Raw genomic sequence first — 22,429 nt, 5'->3', positions numbered from 1 at the left:
AGATAAATGATTCAAACATTTACCTTCGACTCTTCAACCCTGATAATGCAAAGGTGCCTCCTGCCTGAACCATATATGTGAGGCGTTTGGAGCTTACAAATATTTAACAAGGTTGCTAGGTAGAGATACATGATGGAAAATTCGACCTTTAACTCTTCAACCCTGATAATGCAGAGGTGGCTCCTGCCTCAACCATACAAGTTAGACATTTGGAACTTACGAATATATGATAAGCTCCTGGAGTAGAGACATATAATGTTAAACATGACCTTCAATTCTTCAACCCTGAGGTGCCTCCCATTTAAAGTATGTATATTAGACATTTGTTGTAATGAACTTGCTAGAGAGATGATGAAAAATTTGACCTTCAACTCCTTAGATCTGATGATGCAGAGGCATTCCAGCCTAAACCACCACTTTCACAGATATTTTACAATTCCTAAGCAGATACATGTAATGAAAAAAACATAGAAAAAAATTAAACCGACATAGAAGTCGGTTTTATTTTTTTGTTATTTTTTTTTAATTATTATTTTCTAAAGGGGCCCCAATATTCTTGTGAGCCCAGGGCCCCCAGCATTTCTTAATTTAGCCCTGGCTGGGTTATATGAAACGTTAGAAGGGTAGATTAGATACGAGTGGAACATAGAAGAAAATATATTTATACGTGAGCAGGGCACAACAGTGCCCTGCGAGCGCGTGGTTTCAATTCATGTAAATTCAGTACTTAGGTAAAAATTAATTAGCGTGCTGAGGTGTGTTTTTTAACTTTTCATACATAAATAATGTATATCAATTATTAGGCCTCATAACGTGTGTGATTAGTATGCCTAATAACTCATATACATTATGTACATAATGTCGGAATCTGTATGGTCTAGGCAAGCCTGCTTATTAAATGATATATTATTTATTATTGTTCAGTTTTGTCTATGGTTCTACGTATTAATTATCTGTCGTTGGTATTAATTTTAATCTGTAGGATTAAAAGCATAGAGATTTATAGTTTGAATTAGTTCGTTGTAGATCGTCGTTGTCGTCGTGTCGTTCGCGGTGGTGTATGCCGCCACCGGGATAAACTTGTTCGAGAAGCTTCGGAGTCGTCGGTCGCGCTCGCGCATATTTGTCGTTTTAGTTATACTCCGAAGTAGAAGCCACTATTCGTATTCGTAGCGTTTCCTTTAAATTCGCGTTAACTTCATTGTTCGCGGTGCAACGTGCTGTAAGATCGACGCCACGTGAGAAGAGGAAGAAGGTAGAGGTAACCGGTAGACCATTCCGAGGTAAGACTAGCTAGCTCGAGCTTAGGGTGAGTTGAAGGTGCCTTATACCTAGTACAAGAGGCTGCGCCCATCAGCAGCAGGTGAGTGCGTGACCCTATAGCACTTTGCATCTTATTTTTCGTATATACAGTCCACTTAACCTTCTTCGGGACACGATCATCTTGTCCATCGAAGAGAGGAACATTCGGTTCCTTATTTGTTCTAACGGCCGCGGAAATCATAATATTTTCGGTCTCGGAGCCGAATGCATAACATTTTTGGTCTTCGAGACGAATTCACCACATTTTTGGTCCTTCGAGCCGGATCTTAATTGTTCCATCGTCCTAAACACCATTTTTGCTATTTTCCGTCGACCGAACATAACGAACATTGAAATTAATTTTATCGTGTCGTATTTCGCTAAAGGAACGAACATTTACGTAAAGTGGCTTCTAAATTTGTCGTTTCTTGTCGTATTTCGTATTAGATTTGCTATTTTGTATTGCATTTCTATAAAATTTCGTAATTTTCGTTTTGTCGATTAACATTTTATGTTGAGGGTGGGTGTGATTCTTTACAACTCATCACTTTGTTAGTTGTAATTAGGTCCCGCCATCTTTGCGCTATTTTTATTAATAGTCGTTGGTTGTCAGTATTGCATTGCGCCATATTTATTTGTCGTTGGTCATATTGTCAATACTGTCAAATTGTATTAGACTTTGACGTATTATTGTGTCGAAGTCAGCTGTCAGTGACATTGCAATTATTTGCTATTGTTGTCGATTTCGTTAAGTTTATAAACTTATATCAATTAATGACAATGTCTACTGGGAGCAACGAAAGTGGCGCAAGTGATGGGGACGTTAATAGGATTGCCCGGGATTACAGTATGATGCGATTGGAGTATATAGCGGAATCGGATATGACAGGCTGCGTTGAGGAGGACCTTAGGGAACTTTCAAATGAATTCCATAAAGCGCAAATAAATTTATTGCGTTCATTAAGTGCTGCCCAACGCCAGTCTGAAATTGGTGTAACTGCATCATTTGATACAAAATTTAGAAGTGTTTTGGCCCGTCTGCGGCATTTAAATAGTGACCGTCAGATTAAACAAGAAGTAGTTTCGGGTTTTGCTAAGCTGCCTAAAATTAACATTAAGCCATTCGATGGTAAGCTAGAAAATTGGTTATCTTTTAAACAATTATTTGAGTCGTTGATCCATAATAGAAATATTCCTAATGTGGAAAAGTTACATTACTTGTTAACTTGTGTCGAAAATAAAGCGTATGATTTAATCAGGAACTTTCCACTCACGGATGAAAATTATATAGACGCATATGATACACTTAATAAATATTATAATAAGAAGCGCTATATAACGGCCTCCTATTATCAAAAGTTGTTGTCATGTGAGCCAGTGAAAACAAAATCAGCTGTAGAACTTGAGCGTGTTCATAGAACTTTTGTGGAGAATTTAAGTGTTTTGGAAAAGTTTGGATTACCAGATAAGAACTTCATGTTGTTCCATTTATTTTGGTCAAAATTAGATCGGGCCACAAAAGAATCATTTCAATTAGAATTTAATTCAGATGAGATACCAGAGTTCACTCAAGTTCAGGATTTTGTTGAGAAACAAGTTAGGGCATTAAGTGAGGTAACTCCGAACCCAATATTAAGTAATGTAGGAATATCAAAAGAACCGAAACCAAGTAACTTTAAAAAGTCCAAATCCTCATTTGTCGTGTCAGGAGTGACTTGTGACTTTTGTACTGGCCAACATAGTCTTTCATCATGTAAGAATTTTCTAAATTTAGATATAGATTCTCGATTTAAATTCATTAAAAATAAAAATCTTTGTATCCGTTGCTTTTCGAAAACTCATAGGGTAAAAACTTGTCGAGTCCCTATAAGTTGTGGTGTATGTGGGTGTTCACATAACACATTGTTACATTTTAAAAAATCAGTTACACCGTCCGCTGATAGCAATTCCCAACCTGATACTGAAGTTGTTAGTTCCATTAATAATAATGCACAACTGAGTAATATTGTTTTAACTTCTGTCGGTGGTAAAAGTACAATCTTGTTTTCTACAGCTAAGGTTCTTATAAAAGATAGTTGGGGAAACTTTCAACCTGTAAGGGTGTTGTTGGATTGTGCAAGCGCTTGCAACTTTATTTCGGTACCATGTGCAAAGCGCCTCGGGTTATGTATTAAAAACACTAAACAATCAATAAATGGAATCGGATCTTCTGTTGCTGAGTCTCGTGGTTCACTATGTTGTGAAATAAAATCCTATAACTCAAATAAAATCGATTTTAAGTTTGAAGCTTTTGTTTTGTCGTCGATATGTAGTGACCAACCTGCACATTTTGTTGATTTTTGTGGTTGGTCACATATTAGGAATTTACCTTTGGCTGATCCAGACTTCGCTCGTCCAGGGGCTATTGACATGCTATTGAATGCGGATATATTTGCTTCATCTCTCATACCTGGTCTGAGACGAGGGAGGCCGGGACAACCAAAGGCTCTAAATACTATATTTGGTTGGATTCTAATGGGTGAGTGTGAGGTAGATCACACACACAACTGTCGTAATGGTAAACAGAGTGATTGTTTTTTCGTCGATAACTCTTATTTATCAAATATAAAATTAGATAACACTTTAAAAAGATTCTGGGAAACAGAAGAGGTTCGCACTCCTGTCTGTAAAATCCTTTCGAAGGAGGATCAAGCCTGTGAAAATTATTTCACTAATAATTATAGTCGTAACGATGATGGTAGATTTGTGGTGCCTCTTCCATTCATGAATCCTGCAGTAAAGCCATCGTTCTCACATTCCCGTGAAATTGCTTTAAAAAGATTTCTCTCTCTCGAGCGAAGACTTAATATAAATGTTGAATTTAGAGATGCCTACGTTCGGTTCATGAATGAGTATGAGGTTGCCGGTCATATGGAGCAGGTGGATCCCCCGACTTCAAGCGTTGGGAAGTTTTATTATATCCCTCATCACGGAGTATTGCGACCAGATTCTGTTAGCACCCCACTTCGTACTGTGTTCGATGCAAGTTGTAGAGATGCTAATGGATTGTCTTTGAATGATACGCTACTTGCTGGGCCTAAACTGCAAACTAATATTTTCGATTTACTTATTCGGTTCCGTTGGCATGCTGTCGTTTTTACTGGTGACGTCAAACAGATGTATAGACAAATCTTGGTTTGTAGAGATGACACCGAGTACCTACGCATTCTGTGGCGCCCATCTGCTGACGGTCCTATACGTGACTATAGGCTTCGCACGGTCACTTATGGCGTATCATCTGCACCGTTTCAGGCTCTTCGTGCGATCGCTCAACTAGCAGAAGACTCTACCCAAGAACTTCCGGCTGCTTCAACAGTTCTTAGTAGAGACATTTATGTCGATGATATCGTGTCGGGCGCTGACTCGGTAGAGCAAGCTCTACAATTGCGCTCGGAACTCACCAAAATTTTGTCGTCTGGTGGTTTCCATTTAAGAAAGTGGACATCTAATTGTAGTGAGTTTTTCGTTGATCTTCCATCTTCTGACTTATACTCAGAAGAATTTAAACATTTCGAAGAGATGTCAGACCTCTCCTTAAAAATATCGGGACTTTTATGGCATCCGCAATCGGATGATTTTAGATTTCGTGTCGTCAACCCCGATGACTCTAGGTGCACCAAACGTACCATACTCTCCCATATTGCGCGGATTTATGACCCTTTGGGATTTATAGCGCCGATTACGTTTTATGCTAAATATCTTATGCAACTTCTTTGGACTTCGGGAGTTTCATGGGACGATAATGTGCCACCTCACATTGCACACGAGTGGTTGCGATTTAAGTATCAATTGTCGTCGTTAGTTTCGATTACCATTCCTCGGCGTATGGTAAATTCTTTCGTGTCGTTACAGTTGCATGGCTTCTGTGACGCTTCAGAACGTGGCTATTGTGCTGTCACATTCTTTCGTGTCGTTGAGGCGGATGGCTCTACATCCGTTCATTTTTGTTGCGCAAAGTCGAAAGTCGCGCCTTTGCGAAAATTGTCGATTCCAAGATTGGAACTTTTAGCTGCTGTCTTTCTATCTACTTTAATGGAATCAGTGGTAGAGGCTTTAAAACCATTTCATGCAGTTCAAGAACTTTACGCATGGTCTGACTCTACTGTCACTTTGGCTTGGATTAAATCTTGTCCATCCAAGTGGAAAACGTTTGTGGCGAATAGAGTCAGCCACATTCAGAGTAGAGTAGCTCCTGACCATTGGCGTCACGTGAGCTCTAGTTCGAATGCTGCTGATATTGGTTCTCGTGGTACGCTTCCAGCTGACCTCGTTGACTGTTCCATGTGGTGGAAGGGCCCTTCATGGCTTGTAGAGCCAGAGAATGATTGGCCTTCTTCATTATCGGTAGAACAAGACACAGACTCTATCGCAGAAGAACAAAGGATTCTTAGCCTTCTGTCACCGGAAAAGGTGAATCTCGTTAGCGATTTGTTAAATCGTTTTTCGTCGCTCTCGAAAGTAAAGCGTGTTTTGTTATTTTGTTTTCGTTTCGCTCATAATTTGAGAAATTATAAAAATAAATTTGTCGGTGCATTACAGCCTTGTGAGCTACGTCAAGCTTTTGAGATGCTCATAAAGCAAGCACAAGTAGAGTCGTTTTCGTTTGAATTGGATTGTCTAAGTAAAGGTTCGCCTAATTCGCTACCCAAAGCCTTGCGTAAATTGTCTTCTTTCGTTGATGACGCGGGTATTTTGAGGGTGGGCGGTCGGTTAGCTAACGCTAATGTAGAGTTTACCGTTAGACATCCTATCCTTTTACCTCGTAATCATAGATTAACATATCTTATTATCGATGAGTGCCATAAGAAATTTATGCATCCTGGTGCTCCAACTCTACAAAACTTTTTCTCGCAAAATTTTTGGATTCTCTTGCCTAAACGAGCTATTTGTTCCGTAGCTGTTGCTCTCTTTCGTGAGCGTGGTGAGAGGATCTAGAAGTTTTTTTTTGTCATTTTCGTATACTAGTTACGTTTCAACGTAACTCTTTCTTGTTGTAGGTTAATAATTTGTGTCGTTTTTGTAAGTTAGTTACGTTTCCACGTAACTCTTTCGTGTCGTAGTTCATAATATGTGTCGTTTTCGCAAAATAGTCAGTTTTAACTTAACTCTTTCTTGTCGTAGGTTAAGTAATGTCTATTTGTTTTCGTAAATACGTAGTATTTAGGTGGGCGGTATGTTCAGTTTTGTCTATGGTTCTACGTATTAATTATCTGTCGTTGGTATTAATTTTAATCTGTAGGATTAAAAGCATAGAGATTTATAGTTTGAATTAGTTCGTTGTAGATCGTCGTTGTCGTCGTGTCGTTCGCGGTGGTGTATGCCGCCACCGGGATAAACTTGTTCGAGAAGCTTCGGAGTCGTCGGTCGCGCTCGCGCATATTTGTCGTTTTAGTTATACTCCGAAGTAGAAGCCACTATTCGTATTCGTAGCGTTTCCTTTAAATTCGCGTTAACTTCATTGTTCGCGGTGCAACGTGCTGTAAGATCGACGCCACGTGAGAAGAGGAAGAAGGTAGAGGTAACCGGTAGACCATTCCGAGGTAAGACTAGCTAGCTCGAGCTTAGGGTGAGTTGAAGGTGCCTTATACCTAGTACAAGAGGCTGCGCCCATCAGCAGCAGGTGAGTGCGTGACCCTATAGCACTTTGCATCTTATTTTTCGTATATACAGTCCACTTAACCTTCTTCGGGACACGATCATCTTGTCCATCGAAGAGAGGAACATTCGGTTCCTTATTTGTTCTAACGGCCGCGGAAATCATAATATTTTCGGTCTCGGAGCCGAATGCATAACATTTTTGGTCTTCGAGACGAATTCACCACAATTATATTATTAAATGCTACGGTTGAATATCAAGGATGAATAGCATTCAGGCTGTTGATTGAACGGCTAGTTAAGCTAAATGGCTGCGACATAATAATATGTAAGAGTTTTAACATTTTATTTATTGCAAATGCAAATAGGTTAGGAACCTTGTGTGTTTATGTTTTAAATCCACCAATAACCTCTATAAACTAGATAAATGTGGTAAAGTTATCGTATACAAAGTTGTTAGTTTATAAAATTTCTCGAGATAATATATTGAAATGGCACGGTAAATATAACATCGATAGTATAGGTGACCTTACAGTACATAGTAGTTGTTGATCATTATGCACTTACTAAATGCTGCATGAGATTGCGTAATCCAGTTTATCACATCACGTGGAATATATTTTACCTACATCAGTTAATTTTACAAGTAAGAGTAGCTAGAAATCAATCTGGTTTTGTGCGATCACTATCGTCCATTGATGGGAATAACTAGGAAGGTATGTATATATTTTTTTAATTGGAGTAGCAAATGATGTAATAATGCTTTGCTTCTGTTTGGGATGAAGTTGGAACGCGTCGTGTAAGGGCTCCTACACACTAGCGTTTCTCCAGAGTAGGCGTTCAATAGACTTATGTGCATTGCCGCGTATACGCGACTCAAGCGCAGCGTCTTTTACAATCGTGTTAAGATCCATTTCGATTTTGTAATGATTTTCTATTTTGATATGAAATATTGACCGAAGTATTTTCAGCTCGGAAACTATTTAGTTAAATCAAACCTGCTTAACTGGGATTTGATTTGAAGGGACTAAGGATTTTGTACCATTTTTAATTTACCCAGTTTTCCAATAAGACAGTTTTAATGGACAGGTTTGTGGCCAGGTTGGCGCATATTATGTACGCATGCGCCGACAATGGGCCACATGCCCATCTGAGAGGCTTCGCGCCCCTCCACGCTCGACCCCCCGACGGTCGCCCGCTCCCTCGTGAACTCGAGGGGCAGGTGTCCTCCGACCATCTGGAGGACTGAAAATCTGCACACGCAGCCTAGCACAGGTCACGTTAGGACCGACTGCTGCACCGCTGCCTCACGGCAGCTCACAACACCGGTGGGCAGTGAACCCACTGAGGAGATTGCCCGGGTAAGGAGGGATCCCTCGAGGCCCGTAGACCCTGCGCCAAGCGGCGAAGTCACGCCGCGGCATAGGACGACCGCTTTGATTGATTGACAGTTTTAAATTTTTTTTATGCTAATGCACACAATTGTATAACTCATACAGTCAGTGACGATATAAATGGGCACTTATTATTGTAAAAATAACACATGAATATAACACAAAATAATTAATTTAAATAATATGTACATGTACATGTACATGACATGTACATTTACATGCACATGTACATATAATATGTATGCTAACAATGTATATAAATTTGTTTGTAAACAAACGTGTTGAAACCTGTCCGAATCTGATAAACTGTCTCATTTGTACAGGGAATTGAGTTATTGAGTCCCAATTATTGAGGTAAACATCGAGAAATCCTACAAATTAAATTTCATTTAACCAGGTTCGAAAAGTTCTATTAACAGAGCTAAATCCAAGACAGAGTACCAAGACCTCAATAGAATTCTCAATAATAGAGGTTTCTCACTTATCCAGGTTCACCCTGGATAAGGTCCCGGTTTCCCTGTATTAATAACAAACCGATGAGCAAGGCGACGTACGCGCTACTTAGCTACGTCATCGTTGCATATACGTTTAACAAACGCCTACTCTGCAGAAACGCTTGTGTTTAAGAGCCCTAAGAGTGTCTCTATATTACGTGTATCTGCCAAAATATAGCTCAATTTACCGTCATTGGATTGTGTGGCGATAAAATGTTCGCAGTTGGATTTTAAAGGATTACTATTACAAGATGTAGAGGTATATAAATATTATGGTGACGCTACAATTACTAACTCACAATTATTGTTTCAGTTCATACAAAATGGATATAAGGAATAAGAACTCGTTCGTCATGAACCGCACGGCTGATCATACCGCGCTGCCGGCTTTTCCATCGACCTCATCGAAACACACGACACCGGCTGCTGCCGAGGAAGGTCCCATAGCCTCTACCAGCAAGTAAGTCAACTTTTTTAAATGTAAGACTTAATAGGGTTATGCGATTTTATATGTTTTATCAACAGCTATACTAGAAGCGCTTAACATACACAAACGTAGTCGTGTGCTGTATCCACACATTTGAATTTGTGACGGTTTGGCAAGCATTACATTTATCTTTTTATCTGTAGGAAGCAGAGTTTGTATATTTTAACGCAATGCTTGCAGTGCATATTAATTTAATTAATGCCAGATTTATTATCAGTTGAAATAATTTGAACCGCGATCTTCTAAATTTACGTTTATATCCATTAAGTTATATAATATAAATCGTAGAGAACAATATAGAGCCTTGTGACAGAGAGACAGACGGACAGACAGTGGAGGCTGAATAATAAGGTTTCGTTCTTATCCTTTGGGTACGGCACACTAATTACGGATTCTAGAGTGATTGCTAATCGATGACAAGTGGGTGTTATCATTAGGTAAAAGACTTAAAATCTTTATTTATTCAAAAAATGTGCTAGTAACTGTTTACTTAGCAGTAAAACACTGCGAAATCATTAAGAAAATCTCAGTGAAAAGAGATTACTAGCATTCTGAAAAGGAATGGTTTAACTTTATTAAGAGGATAAGCGTGGGATTACAAAGAGATTAACGTATTTTTAATTAACGTACATTTATTTCATCTTGCTTACATTTATTGTATCTGATAATTAAAAAAAGAAAATAAAAATCCATCTCTATTAATTTCTTAATGTAATGATCGCCCATCACTGATTTAACCGCGCGCTTTGGACCTCCGCGCTGGCCAGCGAATTGTTAGATTTTATATAATATACTAGTGGTGCCCGCGGCTTCGCCCGCATTTTAAAGATATAATATGACATACATAAAACAGAAAATTCGTACTTTCATTGGAATGACAGTGGTGCCATCTGTCGAAATTTGGTCTTACCAACTCCCAATCCTTCGTGGGCTCTTGGACAACAACTCTGCAAAAGATCATCACTTGATCAACTGCATAGTTTCCGATTCTATAAAATGTATATAGACAAATATTCATTTTTATATAAATACATAGATGATCAACTAATGGATAAGTAAAGTAACTGTAGGTAAAATTGAAAAGCGAAAATCGAATTTCGATCTTCTGGGTTGAAAGATCGATTCACTGAATCGATCCATTACTGGAGTCCGTTCTGGTGGGATTTCCGAGATAAAAACTATCCTATGTCCTTTCTCGGGTCTCAGACTATCTTTGTACAAAATTCCATTCAAATCGGTTTAGTGGTGTAGCCGTGAAGAAGAGACAGACAGACAGAGTTAATTCCACATTTATAATATTAGTAAGGATTAAGAACATAATTTCAGTGCTTGTTTGATCCTGATAACCTTTTTTTTAGCTATCCTCAAAAAAATATCAAAGATAGAACGATTCTTAGGGCCTCGATTTTTTGTGAATCGATTTATTGCTCTTCGATTCGAATCGATTCAAACATCGATCTTTTTCGGTAAGAATCGCCACCATATTAATCCCAATAAATCTATATAAACAAATATAATGTTGCAACCGTCTCCGATTGCAAGAACTCATTAAACTCATGGTTATTTAGAGAATGCCAAAAGACCCACAAACGTAGGTAGAATCCATTACCGGAGACCGATTAAAGAAATCGACTTTTTTGGTCAAAAAGATCGCTTCTCTGATTAATAGATCTAAGATCGCTATCCCTAGTTCCTGTGGGATTTCTGGGATAAAAACTATCCTATGTCCATTCTAGGTTCTCAGACTACCTTTGTAAAGAATTTCATGAAAATCGGTTCAGTGGTTTAGGCGTGAAGAAGAGACATACAGACAGACAGACAAACAGAGTTACTTTCGCATTTATAATATTAGTAAGGATTAGTAGGGATATCGATTAAAATAATCGACTTTTTTGTCCAAAAGATCGATTCTCCGATTAATCGATCTTAGATCGCCATCCCTAGTTCCCGTGGGATTTTGCGGGATAAAAACTATCCTATGTCCGTTCTCGGGTCTCAGACTATCTTTGTACAAAATTTCATTAAAATCGGTTCAGTGGTTTAGGCGTGAAGAAAAGACAACCAGACAGACAGACAGAGTTACTTTCGGATTTATAATATTAGTAAGGATGAGTAGTAGACGTGTATTCAGTCCATCTGATAGTTAGTGGTTATTGCCGCCCATGGACTTCTGTAATCAAACCCACATAAGTTTAGATTACTACCTGAAGTCAGCCACAGACGCAGCCGGTATCCGGTATTTGAAGGTGGTAGAACCCTTTGTGGTTCGACTCCAGCGGTACCACCAGCACATCTATTTCTGTCTTGTAACAGCAGTGTTAGGCGCTGCTGTGTTCAGGTTTGAAGGGTGTGGTAAGGGAGACAGACTTTTCCGAGGCGTTCCAGCTTAGTCCTCAGGGGTAGCAGCGCATCTGTAACCGACCTCAGGTAGGAATATCTAATCCTATCTGGGGTTGATTACAGATGTCCATGGGCGGCAGTAGCCACTTACCATCAGGTGGACTGTATGCTCGTCTGCTACTCCTATATTATAAAAAAATAACCCTGAGGACTAAGCTGGAATGCTTCGGAAAAGTATGTCTCCCACACCCTTAAAACCATAACACAGCGCTTAATACTGTTGTTATTAGGTAGCAAAAAAACGTGGTGGTGTTGCCACCAGAATCAAACCGCAAAGTATTCTATTACCTGGCTTACACTTCTATTTAGACTTCACAGACCTTATATTATGTACTTAAGATTTCTCAGGTATGCGGGTTTACTCACGACGTTTTTCTTCACCGTTTTAGCAAATGATTTCTAATTCATTACATAAAACATACACCTACATAAATTTACATAATTCGTACTTAATATCATTTTTTCAATAAAGTCTACACGTGTTTCGTCCTGAAAGATGGATTCAAATGAGGTAGACGACAATTTGGGGCCTATTATTAGAGTACAATAGCCAGCTTAATTTTCTGAAGCCTGGCACGACAAGGTAAGATTATAGGCAACATTACCACACCCTAATTACGGCCAAAATATATCGTACAAGAGGTATTGATAAAATCCTTTTGTACAACGCTCAAATTGTATCGATGTCATACTGTGATGTAGAATATACCAGAGACATTTCAAACAAACGAATAAATTGTTGATATGAATACTATACTGGTAATAAGTATTGCTTTCAATAAGTTGACTTCACATCCCCGCGTCCCACTTCTGGAATAATTGGTAAGGGGTTATTCAAAAATTGCGTAAGCGTCAAAGCGGTTGGGGTGGTGCCCCCGTATTAAATTTGCTTATAGACATTTTTTTGGCGACATTTCTATCCACCTTTCTTGCCACCATTCTTGGGTTCCGTACCCAAAGAGTAAAACAATCCTGTTATTAAGCCTCCGCTGTGTGTGCGTTTATCACATGACTCTCTATCTTTTGAACCGTAATAGAAAGATACTTAAAATTTTCACAGAGAATTGTCACTATAGCCAAAAATACTAAAAATGAAAATATTTAATATTTAAATGGTAGCCTCCATATTAGAAAACGGTATTTTTCAGCATTTTCTTACATTTTTCTCAGCCGTTATAGGAAGACAATATAAATTATTACAATGCATTTTTACTATTTGTGTAACATTAAAAAGTAAAAAAAACAAATGACAATTTGGTGGTACGGAACCATCCATGTACGAATTTGCCTCGTATTTGACAATTATTATTTTTAGTGACATAAAAGAGTTTCGATTTCGGTTTACCTGCCACATATATTCCTTTCTCATGGGTAGTAACGGAATTGTGACCGACTTCTGGTAGGATTCTAATTTAAATCTGGTGTTCTTTATATCTATACTAGTTATTGCCCGCGGCTTCGCCCGCGTTTAAAAGAAAATAATATGACATACTAACATACATAAAACTGAAGATTCGTACCTTCATTGGAAAAACAGTGGCGCCATCTAGCGAAAATTGGTTGTACCAACTCTGAAACCTTCGTGGGCTCACGGACAACAACTTTGCTAAAGAGAATCCCACTGCTAAGCATTACTCCTCGCACAAACTTGAGCGCCTTTTTAAGCCTAGCGTGTACGTTTCTTTACGATGTTTTCTTTCATCGTTTTAACGTTAGCAAGTGATTATCGATCACACATAACTTTGAAAAGCAGTGATAGCCTAGTGGTTAAGAAACTCGGCCTCTCGATCGAGGGGTCCGAGGTACAAATCCCAGGCACCTCTGACTTTTCAAAGTTATGTGCGTATTAGAAATTAAGTATCACTTGCTAAACGGTGAAGGAAAACATCGTGAGGAAGCCTGAATACCTGAGAGATTTATAAAATAAACTCTAAGGTGTGAAGTCTACAAATACGCACTTGGCTAGCGCGGTGGATATGGCCTAATCCTTCTCATTAAGAGAGGAGACCCGTGCCCAGCAGTGGGACAGTAATGGGTTGTTGATGAACTTTGAAAAATTAGAGGTGCGTGCTTGGGATCTGAATCTCGGACAACAGCCTATGTAAACTATCAAGTAGGAATGTGTTGAAAGTTCAAACTTTGTCCATAAAATGTGTAAAAGTATTGGTATTCGTATGTTACTTCTAACAATTATAGTTAACTAGCAGAACCCGCGGCTTCGCCCGCGTTAAAAAAATATGATATGACATACAAATAACTGTAATCGGAAATTTGTACCTTTAACAATTTTAACGATAAAGTAGCATTAATATTTAATGAATAAAAGCTTTTTCTTTTCGTCACTGTGTACACTGTGTGGGCGTGTGGGCGGTGAGAGCTCCTATTCTTGCCGCCCGCAACTACACAAGTCCCCCTTTAGTCTCGTACGACAGGCAGGGGATACTGTAGCCCTGTTCTAACCAAAAATTTTAATCCAAGGTCTATGTGTCTACCACATCACCATCAGTAATCCACGCATAACCACAACCATACCCCACGGCAGGGCAAAATGTTGGCACGCACTGTGTCCAAAGTAGTTGCGTTGTACCTAATCAGTATACCAAAATGTAGGCCAATTTGAATAAACTTACGCATTATCATATATGAAATTTGCACCCGTCCACGTTGACATGTATTTGTCTGAATAGACGTTATCTGAAATTTCACGTTTCTAACTTCGAACCTAAAAGATTCCCGTATACATACATATAACACTTCTTTTTCCTCCTTAGTAGAATTTCAAAAACATTCCTATGTATGTACATATGCATCAATAAATACTTTATCAGCAAATTTCTGAAAGCTAATATTCAACACCAGCGGTCGGCAACTCAACACCCACGGGTGGTGTGTGGCCCGTGACTTTCCCTTGTGGCCCGCGGGTCTGCGCGTTACTAATAATTGGCCAAGTGCAAGTCAAACCCGCACCTGGAGGGTTCCGTACAACCAAAATTTTCATTTTTTTAAATTTCTAGTATTTAATATTGCAGCAGCCATTAAAGTACACACATTGTGAAAATTTGAACTGTCTACCTCTAACGGTTCAAAAGTTACTTGGAAAAATATCGAATAGCAGTTTGTTGTATGAGGACCCCTTTTTGTTTTCAACTTTTTTTATTTTTAGTATTTGTTGTTATAGCGGCCACCGTTATTGGTCCTCTGTAAGAATTTCAAATGTCTATCTATTACGGTGCCAGAGATAGAGCCCTGTGACACGGACAGACAGTGAAGTCTTAGTAATAGGGTTCCGTTATTATCCTTTAGGTACGGAACCCTAAAAAACCGCTGTTCTGCACTTCAGCACGCGCAATACATTCCCATGTTAAAAATATATGTTACTACGGCTCGTGGAATTTCGCCCTACACTAAACTTCTCTGCACTCTGTTCTTTTTTCAGACACGCCAAAGGAAGTAACTTCAATAACGGTTTTTAAAGAAACTTTCTTTACGTATAGTACCCTAATGGAGTTGATTGTTGAGTTGCTAAAAATGCTGAAACAGATGTGTAAACACCCTTTTATAGCCATCTTAAGGGTTGATCTAAAAAACAGTGACTCAGATGCTTCATTGAGTCAATGATTATTTATCATAGTGGTTGCTTACAAATTAACGGTTTATAAAATAAAGTTTCAACCCCTATTTAACGACCTTAAGGGTTGATTTTCAAAAAACTGTGAAATAGGTGTCCTGTTATTTTCAACCAGAAAGCCAAATAACAATTTTCATAGACTTTGCTTAAAAAGCTGCGTACGTCTAAACGAAGTTTCCACCCCTTTTTTACCTTCTTAAGGGTAGATTTTCCATAAACGGTGTTAAAAAGCTCTTGTTTTTCCAACAGGAAAGCTAAATGCAAATTTTTATAGTCCTTACTTCCGAATTAACGGAGTTTGAAATAAAATTCAAACCCCCATTTAACTACCTTAAGGGATGATTTTCCAAAAACAATGAAATGGGTGATTAATTATTTTCTATCTAAAACCCAAATACCAATTTTCATATAGTTTACATCAAAACTGGAGGACTTTCATACAAACTTTCAACCCTTATTTAACCCACATAAGGGTTGATTTTACAAAAATGGTAGAATTAAAGTTCCACTATATCTAATCAGTAAGGCAATGACTAACTTTCGTAGTGCTGGCTTTCAAATTGGCTAATTTTAAAATAAGCTATCAACCCCTATTTAACCAACTTAAGGGTGGATTTTCCAAAAACAATGAAATAGGTGTTTAATTATTTTCTACCAAAAAGCTAAATGCAGATTTTCATAAAGATTAGATCAAAACTGGGGGAATTCCATAAAAACTTACAATCCTTATTTAACCCACTGAGGGGTTGATTTTTCATAAACGGTAGAACTAAAGTTCTATTATATCTAACCAGTAAAGCAATGGCTAACTTTCATAGTGCTGGCTTTCAAAATGACAAAATTTTAAATAAGCTAGTCAACCCCTATTTAACCACCTTTAGGGTTGATTTTGGAAAAACCCTTAGATTAGATTTTTATTACTTTAAATCAGAAAGCTAAATATCAATTTTCGTCCAGTTTGCTTTAAAACTGACGGACTTTAATTCTAACTTTCAACCCCCATTTAACCCCCTTAACGGTGGAATATCAAAAAATCCGTTCTTAGTGCGCATCTACATTATAAAATGAAGCTATATTTTAAATTTCATGATTGTAGCTTCAGTAGTTTTGTCAAAACCTTGATTAATACGATTTGAACGTGAGTATCCTTTCGCTATTATATATATAGATAATAGTTTTAAGGCGGTAGAACCCTCTGAGGTGCGACTGTGTTAAACGCTGGTGCGTTCTGGTTTAAAGGGTGTGGTAAGGGAAGACATACTTTTCCGAAGCGTTCCAGCTTAGTCGACAGGAGTAGCGGCGCATTTGTGGCTAATCTGTGGTAGGAATATCAAATCCTATTACAGTTGATTATAGATTTCCGTGGCCGGCAGTAGCCACTTACCATCAGATGAAGTGCATGCTCATCTGCTACTCGTATATTATAAAAAAAACAATATAAAAAAATATTATTATTGCCTAGTAACAGAATAAGCAGTATCTAACTTATCGTTGACTGGTCACTCTCGGTGGTCCCGAATAGTTCTGAGAATGCGACATTGGAGACCTATTTGCAAAGTAATTAGAATAAAATGCGACTGTGATTTCGCATAGTCTTCGCTATGCATTTGACACTACAGACATAAAGCCCAATGTACACTATCCCTTTATTTGTATATCTTATATATAAAATTCTCGTGTACAATGTTAGTGACCGTACTCTTCCAAAACTGCTTTACCGATTATCACCAAATTTTATATGCATATTCCATATGTCTGAGATCTATCTATCTATCTATTTTTCATACCCCTAAGTGATAAAGGTTGTTCACCCTTAACATTTTTTTTATTTATATGGCAACACAACGTTTCCCGGGTCAGGTAGTAATTGTATAATTGTACAAAGAGTTTTACGACAAATTTGCTCTCCGTAATGCTGTTGTGTATTTTCCTAATTGGCTGAGTATTAGAGAGGTAACACTAGCGTCAGTGAGCTAACACAATAGTTATTAATAGTTTGAAGGTGGTAGAACCCTCTGTGATTCGAGTCAGGCAACACCGCCGCCACAACTATTTCTACTACCTAATAACAGCAATGTAAAACGCTGTTGTGATCTGGTCTGAAAGGTGTGGGAAGGGAGATATACTTATCTGAGGCACGACAGCTTAGCCCTCAAGGGTGGCGGCGCACTTAAGGGCGATCTCAGGTAGGAATCTAATCTAATCTGGGGTTGATTATAGATGTCAATGAGTCGTCTGCTACTATTATATTATAAAAAAAACACTCATGCGACTGCCCGCACCTGCGACCGACAATGGCCATCGCCCACCGCCGGCGACCGGCGGCGAGGTAGTCGATCGCTCGTATATTAGTCCTAATGAAAGTAATGTCCTAGTAACACAAGCAACAGTTCGCGGTGACGGTTGTCGAGTTTTGCCGCTTATTGTGGGCGACAGTAGACTGTAAGTCACCAAGTTGAAAAACGTGAAAAGTATAGATAAAGCTCACAAACGTATGAAAGATAGCTCATTTGATTCAGAATGACAGATAGAAAAATGTATCTTAAGGATTTTACGTTCGGCGGTGCTCGACGACCATCGACTGTCGCTTGTGTGTTTACGCCTTTATCGTGTAGGTACTCCGAATTTAAAATATTGAAGGGTTCAATTTTCAGCAATTAAGTAAGCATAGGTGGTTTCGCTTATATTTCGTTTTCATGCAACACAACATAATACGATCCAATGCTTGTTAGTATACTGCTCAAAACAAACACATAAAATAGATACATCCTTCCATGAAATTATCTTACCAATTAATTCTGTTTCCAATTATAGAGTTCTCTCATAATTTCCATACGATCTCAAATAACAAATAAAAAATAGAAATACAAATTTAATTAGCGTAGGAGCAAGAAAATTGGCCGATATTTTCAATAAAAGAGACATTTCATGTAGAGAGTGTATATGTATGTATAAATTATTTTTACAAATATGATACGTAAGGCTTGTGTATTCAAATTTATTACGAGTATGGTATATTTTGAACGGTATGGAACCAGTATGGTTCCATCGGGAAACTACAACCGTCACACCATTTTCTATCGTATAGCTGGATCTTACGTTTCGGTGGAAGCGTACGATCGCCAACTGACTTACGTATCATATGATCATGAGGTCACCTTAGTCTTAAGGAATGTAAACGCATACCTTTGTGGACGACTTCAGGAACTCTATATGAAATTGGTTATGGTTGATCGGTCAGCGAGAATGCATGGTTGTTTGCTACTTCCCTATTGCTTAAAAAACAGTAACTTTAGAAGTACATAAATTGTGAAAATTTGTATGTGTCTTTTACGGTTCGTCAGATAAACCCCAAATTGCCGGTGAATACCGGTTTCTTATAAAGGTACGACCCCTTAAAAGAAGCTTTCTATACCCCCATGTATGATCACCTGTTTTGTGCGTGCCATGGACAAACACGTTGACAACTAAACAAAACAACCACCAAATTCCAAATCCACCTCGTAGATATTTCACTGACCGAGGATCGACATCGAAACTCTTTGCGCGTTAGTCCGGTATAGCGACGGCTCTAACAAGCGGGTCGGCCTAACTTTTAACTTTTTTTTAGTATTTATTGTTTTAGCATCTAACCACTTTGTTGGGTTGTTTCCTAACTCTAAAATCTGAGTAAATGTATGGAAAGTGGCGGGGAAAACCTAGTACGTAAACGCTTACTAATTCCCTCAGTCAACAGACGTAACATTAACGGAATGGGGTGTTAGGTACATCGTGTTCGGTGATCTGCTTGAATAAACGTAATTGGATGGTTAATTGGAAGCTTACAATATTGTAGTCCATTTGATTGTGAACGTGTAACAGTAATACATAAACAGTTTTGATTTAAACTTCCATTACTAACCCATTTTTCCGATTGTTGGGAAAAATGTCCAAAATGTGACAGGCACGAGTCACGTCGTGGACAGGTTTAAGAATTTTTTCATAGAACTCCCAGGCATGTAGGTTTCCTCACGATTTTTCCTTCGCTGTTACACGTGTATTAATTAATATCTCCATAACATAGAAAGTTCAAGGAATTTAATCCTGGTCTTGAATAATACTAAAAAAATATCATTTCATAAAAAGTTTAATACAAAAACTAAATATAGTCTTATAATATAGTACTTATAACAAGTAATTAATTTAAAAAATCAAAAACCCGACTGCACCAAAAAGGTTGAAGTAGAATTTCCAAAAGCAGTGAAGTAGGCATTTCATTATTTTTATCCAGAAAGCCAAATACTCATAGTAGGTTTCTGCTTCAAAAACAAAAGATGCTCAAACAATATTATCCTATTTTATCCTCGTAGTGCTCATTTACGCTATATAAAGAACCTACGTATAAAATTCCAGCACGCTTAAGTTCAGCGGTTTCCCTTTGCGTTGATCTCTGGCACAGCAACTCACTCATTTAGTCAGACAGTCATCTCGATGTGTATATACGAGCATATATGTACTAGCTGACCCGGCAAATGTTGTGTTGCCATAAAAATAAAAAAATGTTAAGGGTGAACAACCCTTATCACTTAGGGGCCGATTCTCAGATCTACTGAATATGTATATAAAATTAGGTAAAAATCGGTGAAGTCGTTTCGGAGGAGTACGGTAACTAACAGGAGAATTTTATATATAAGATATATTATATAATGTATGTGTAATCTCCTCTTAACTTTTTTAAAATGTGATACTATTTCGCGAAAAAATCCACCTTTTACGGTCAATAAAATATATAACTTCATTAAATCAAAGTTTCGGTCATTATTTTACCTCGTTAGAGGTAGAATTTCATTATTTTTATTTAACAACCCTGATACAAAATTTCAGTGTTTGCTTCAAAATTGACGATTGTTCAAATGAACTTTTAACCCTTATTTTACTCTCTACAGGGTTGATTTTTCGGAGGGGGATAAATTAGTGCGTCCTTGTTCCTATCCAGAAAGCCAAATATAAAATTTTATAGTAGTTGCTTCAAAATTAAAGAATTTAAAAAAAATGTTTTGCCCTATTTTACCTTCTTAAGGGTAGAATTTCCAAAAGGCCTTTGTGCAAAATTTCAAAACCTATGTGCAAAATTTCAAAACTGTAAGATCCTTGGTTTAGGCTGTACGTTGATTTCTGAAAAATGAAAAAGTCATTTAGTTAGTCAGTCAGTCAGTCACCTTGCTGTTTTATATATATACAAATATGTTTTTATAATCTCCGTTTAATTTCCTTTCATTTGATACCCTACTCGATAGGTTCGGTTAACTTTTTTTTTATATGTGTTACTATTTCGCGCCAAAAATCCGCCATTTTGATTTTTTTATACTAACACCTATCTAAGGACACTCGGTCATTGAACCAAATATAATGACACCTTAACTGTTGAAATTCATCCACCCGTTTGTTAGATCGGATCAAATAAAGAAAGACAAACATACAAGATACGCGCGAAAAACATAACTCTTCCTTGGCAGTCGGGTAAAAAGAAAGATGTCGTCACGTATTTGTACAAACCTTCGATCACTAATAAGAACGTAAAAACCTAACTATACGTAATAATATATTAATGAAACATAAGTATGAAACAAAGGCGACTGTATTCTGGTTTGAACGAATAAAGGGATGAGGGATGATATTGATATACACACGTTTTAACTTTACTTTTCAACTTAGTCGTCAAGGGAAGCAACGGTGGAAGCAAGATGGATTCTGCGGTCGTTCTCCAGTAAGACTATTTTTTCAGGGGTTGATTACAATACCCTTAGTATAAGTTTTTACGTTTTACTAAAATGGCTGTTTTTGTATTTGTTTACGTATTTCCCATACATTTCGAATCTGAAATGATTTACGTATTTGGCCAATCAGAACTAGAGCAAATACGCAAGTAAACACAAAAACAGTAATTTTTGTAAAAACGTAAAAACTCATACTATAGATACAGTTGTCCATGGGCGGCAGTGGCCACTTTCCGTCAAATGGACTGCGTTCATTTGCTACAATGAAATAAATACACACACATACACAATAGTTTTCGTTTGGTAAAAATGTCTTTAACTTAAAATCTCCTGGAAAGCTCCGGCCGCGAAAAGACTATTTTTAAAAGGTGGAGATTTTTTTCTCCTGAAAATGTACTTAATTAAAATACTAAGAAATGTTAAAACCGGATAAAATTAACTTGTCGCAGCTATAACGTGTTTCAAAGGGCTCTGAGAAAATACTGCAAGTTAATTACGCTTCAGAAATAGCTTGAGTTGACAAGCTAAAAGGGAAAAGTATATTTGAACTCTTGTGCTTAGTATATTGTTTAATGAAGTCTTGCGATAATAACATTATATTACTGTACCATTAAAAGGCAGTTATAATTACAAAGTCAGTAGCTCTTATGTAATATTCAACGCTGTGGCCCGTCGAGCTCGTACCTCTGATAAACAATTATATTCATTATAAGTTTTAACAATGAGGACACCTGCACTAATGAGAGTATAAAAAAAGTTCTCTTAGTCCGTGACGTGAATGGGCAGACGAAGAAGAAGAAACATTACGATAAAATCACGCAAAATACAGACAGTTTCGTCACAAAGTTTTCTTCATCGATATTTTTTTGTTGTATGTATGATATTTGTATCTCTTTAATCTTAATTTTGATACTAAACCCGCAGGATGGAATACCGAAATGACCACTAAGGTATAAATACTTAAGTGCTTATTGGATCGTGACATTTACATCGTGAGTCAGCAAACTAAGTAACAAAAATAGAAATAATTTTTGTTTTCACTTTTCAAGTGCCGATTTGTCTTTATAAATACTTAACCAATTTCATTGCAAAATATCTTTACTTTGCAGGGATTTTGGAGCTGGTTGTGATTGACAAAAAGATTTTTATTACAAACTAATTTCATTATTTTACACATTTCAAGAATGACTTTCTTAAATATATCGGACTAGCAGACGAGCATGCAGCCCACTTGATGGTAGGTGGCTGTGCCACCCATGGACATCTGTAATCGAACCCCAGATGAGATAAGATTCCTACCTGAGGTCGGCAACAGATACGCAGTTACCCCTGAG

At 37.7% G+C, this 22,429-nt stretch overlaps 1 protein-coding gene across 1 annotated transcript in view; it reads left to right on the top strand.

The window, feature by feature from the left end:
• Positions 1–22,429, top strand: part of BmMET2 (juvenile hormone resistence protein II) — a 189,986-nt gene that overhangs the window by 2,035 nt on the left and 165,522 nt on the right. Inside the window, exon 2 of the mRNA XM_073074497.1 lies at positions 9,138–9,284. Coding sequence (XP_072930598.1) covers positions 9,148–9,284 — 137 coding nt within the window. The 5' untranslated portion in view covers positions 9,138–9,147. The remainder of the gene's footprint in view (positions 1–9,137; positions 9,285–22,429) is intronic.

Source organism: Epargyreus clarus, unplaced genomic scaffold (genome assembly GCF_041222505.1).
Source record: "Epargyreus clarus isolate Ecla_fem2 unplaced genomic scaffold, WU_Ecla_fem_2.2 ptg000007l, whole genome shotgun sequence".
Lineage (NCBI taxonomy): Eukaryota > Metazoa > Arthropoda > Insecta > Lepidoptera > Hesperiidae > Epargyreus > Epargyreus clarus.
The sequence above is the reverse complement of the archived record's forward strand: the minus strand, read 5'-3'. Positions and strand labels throughout refer to the sequence as shown.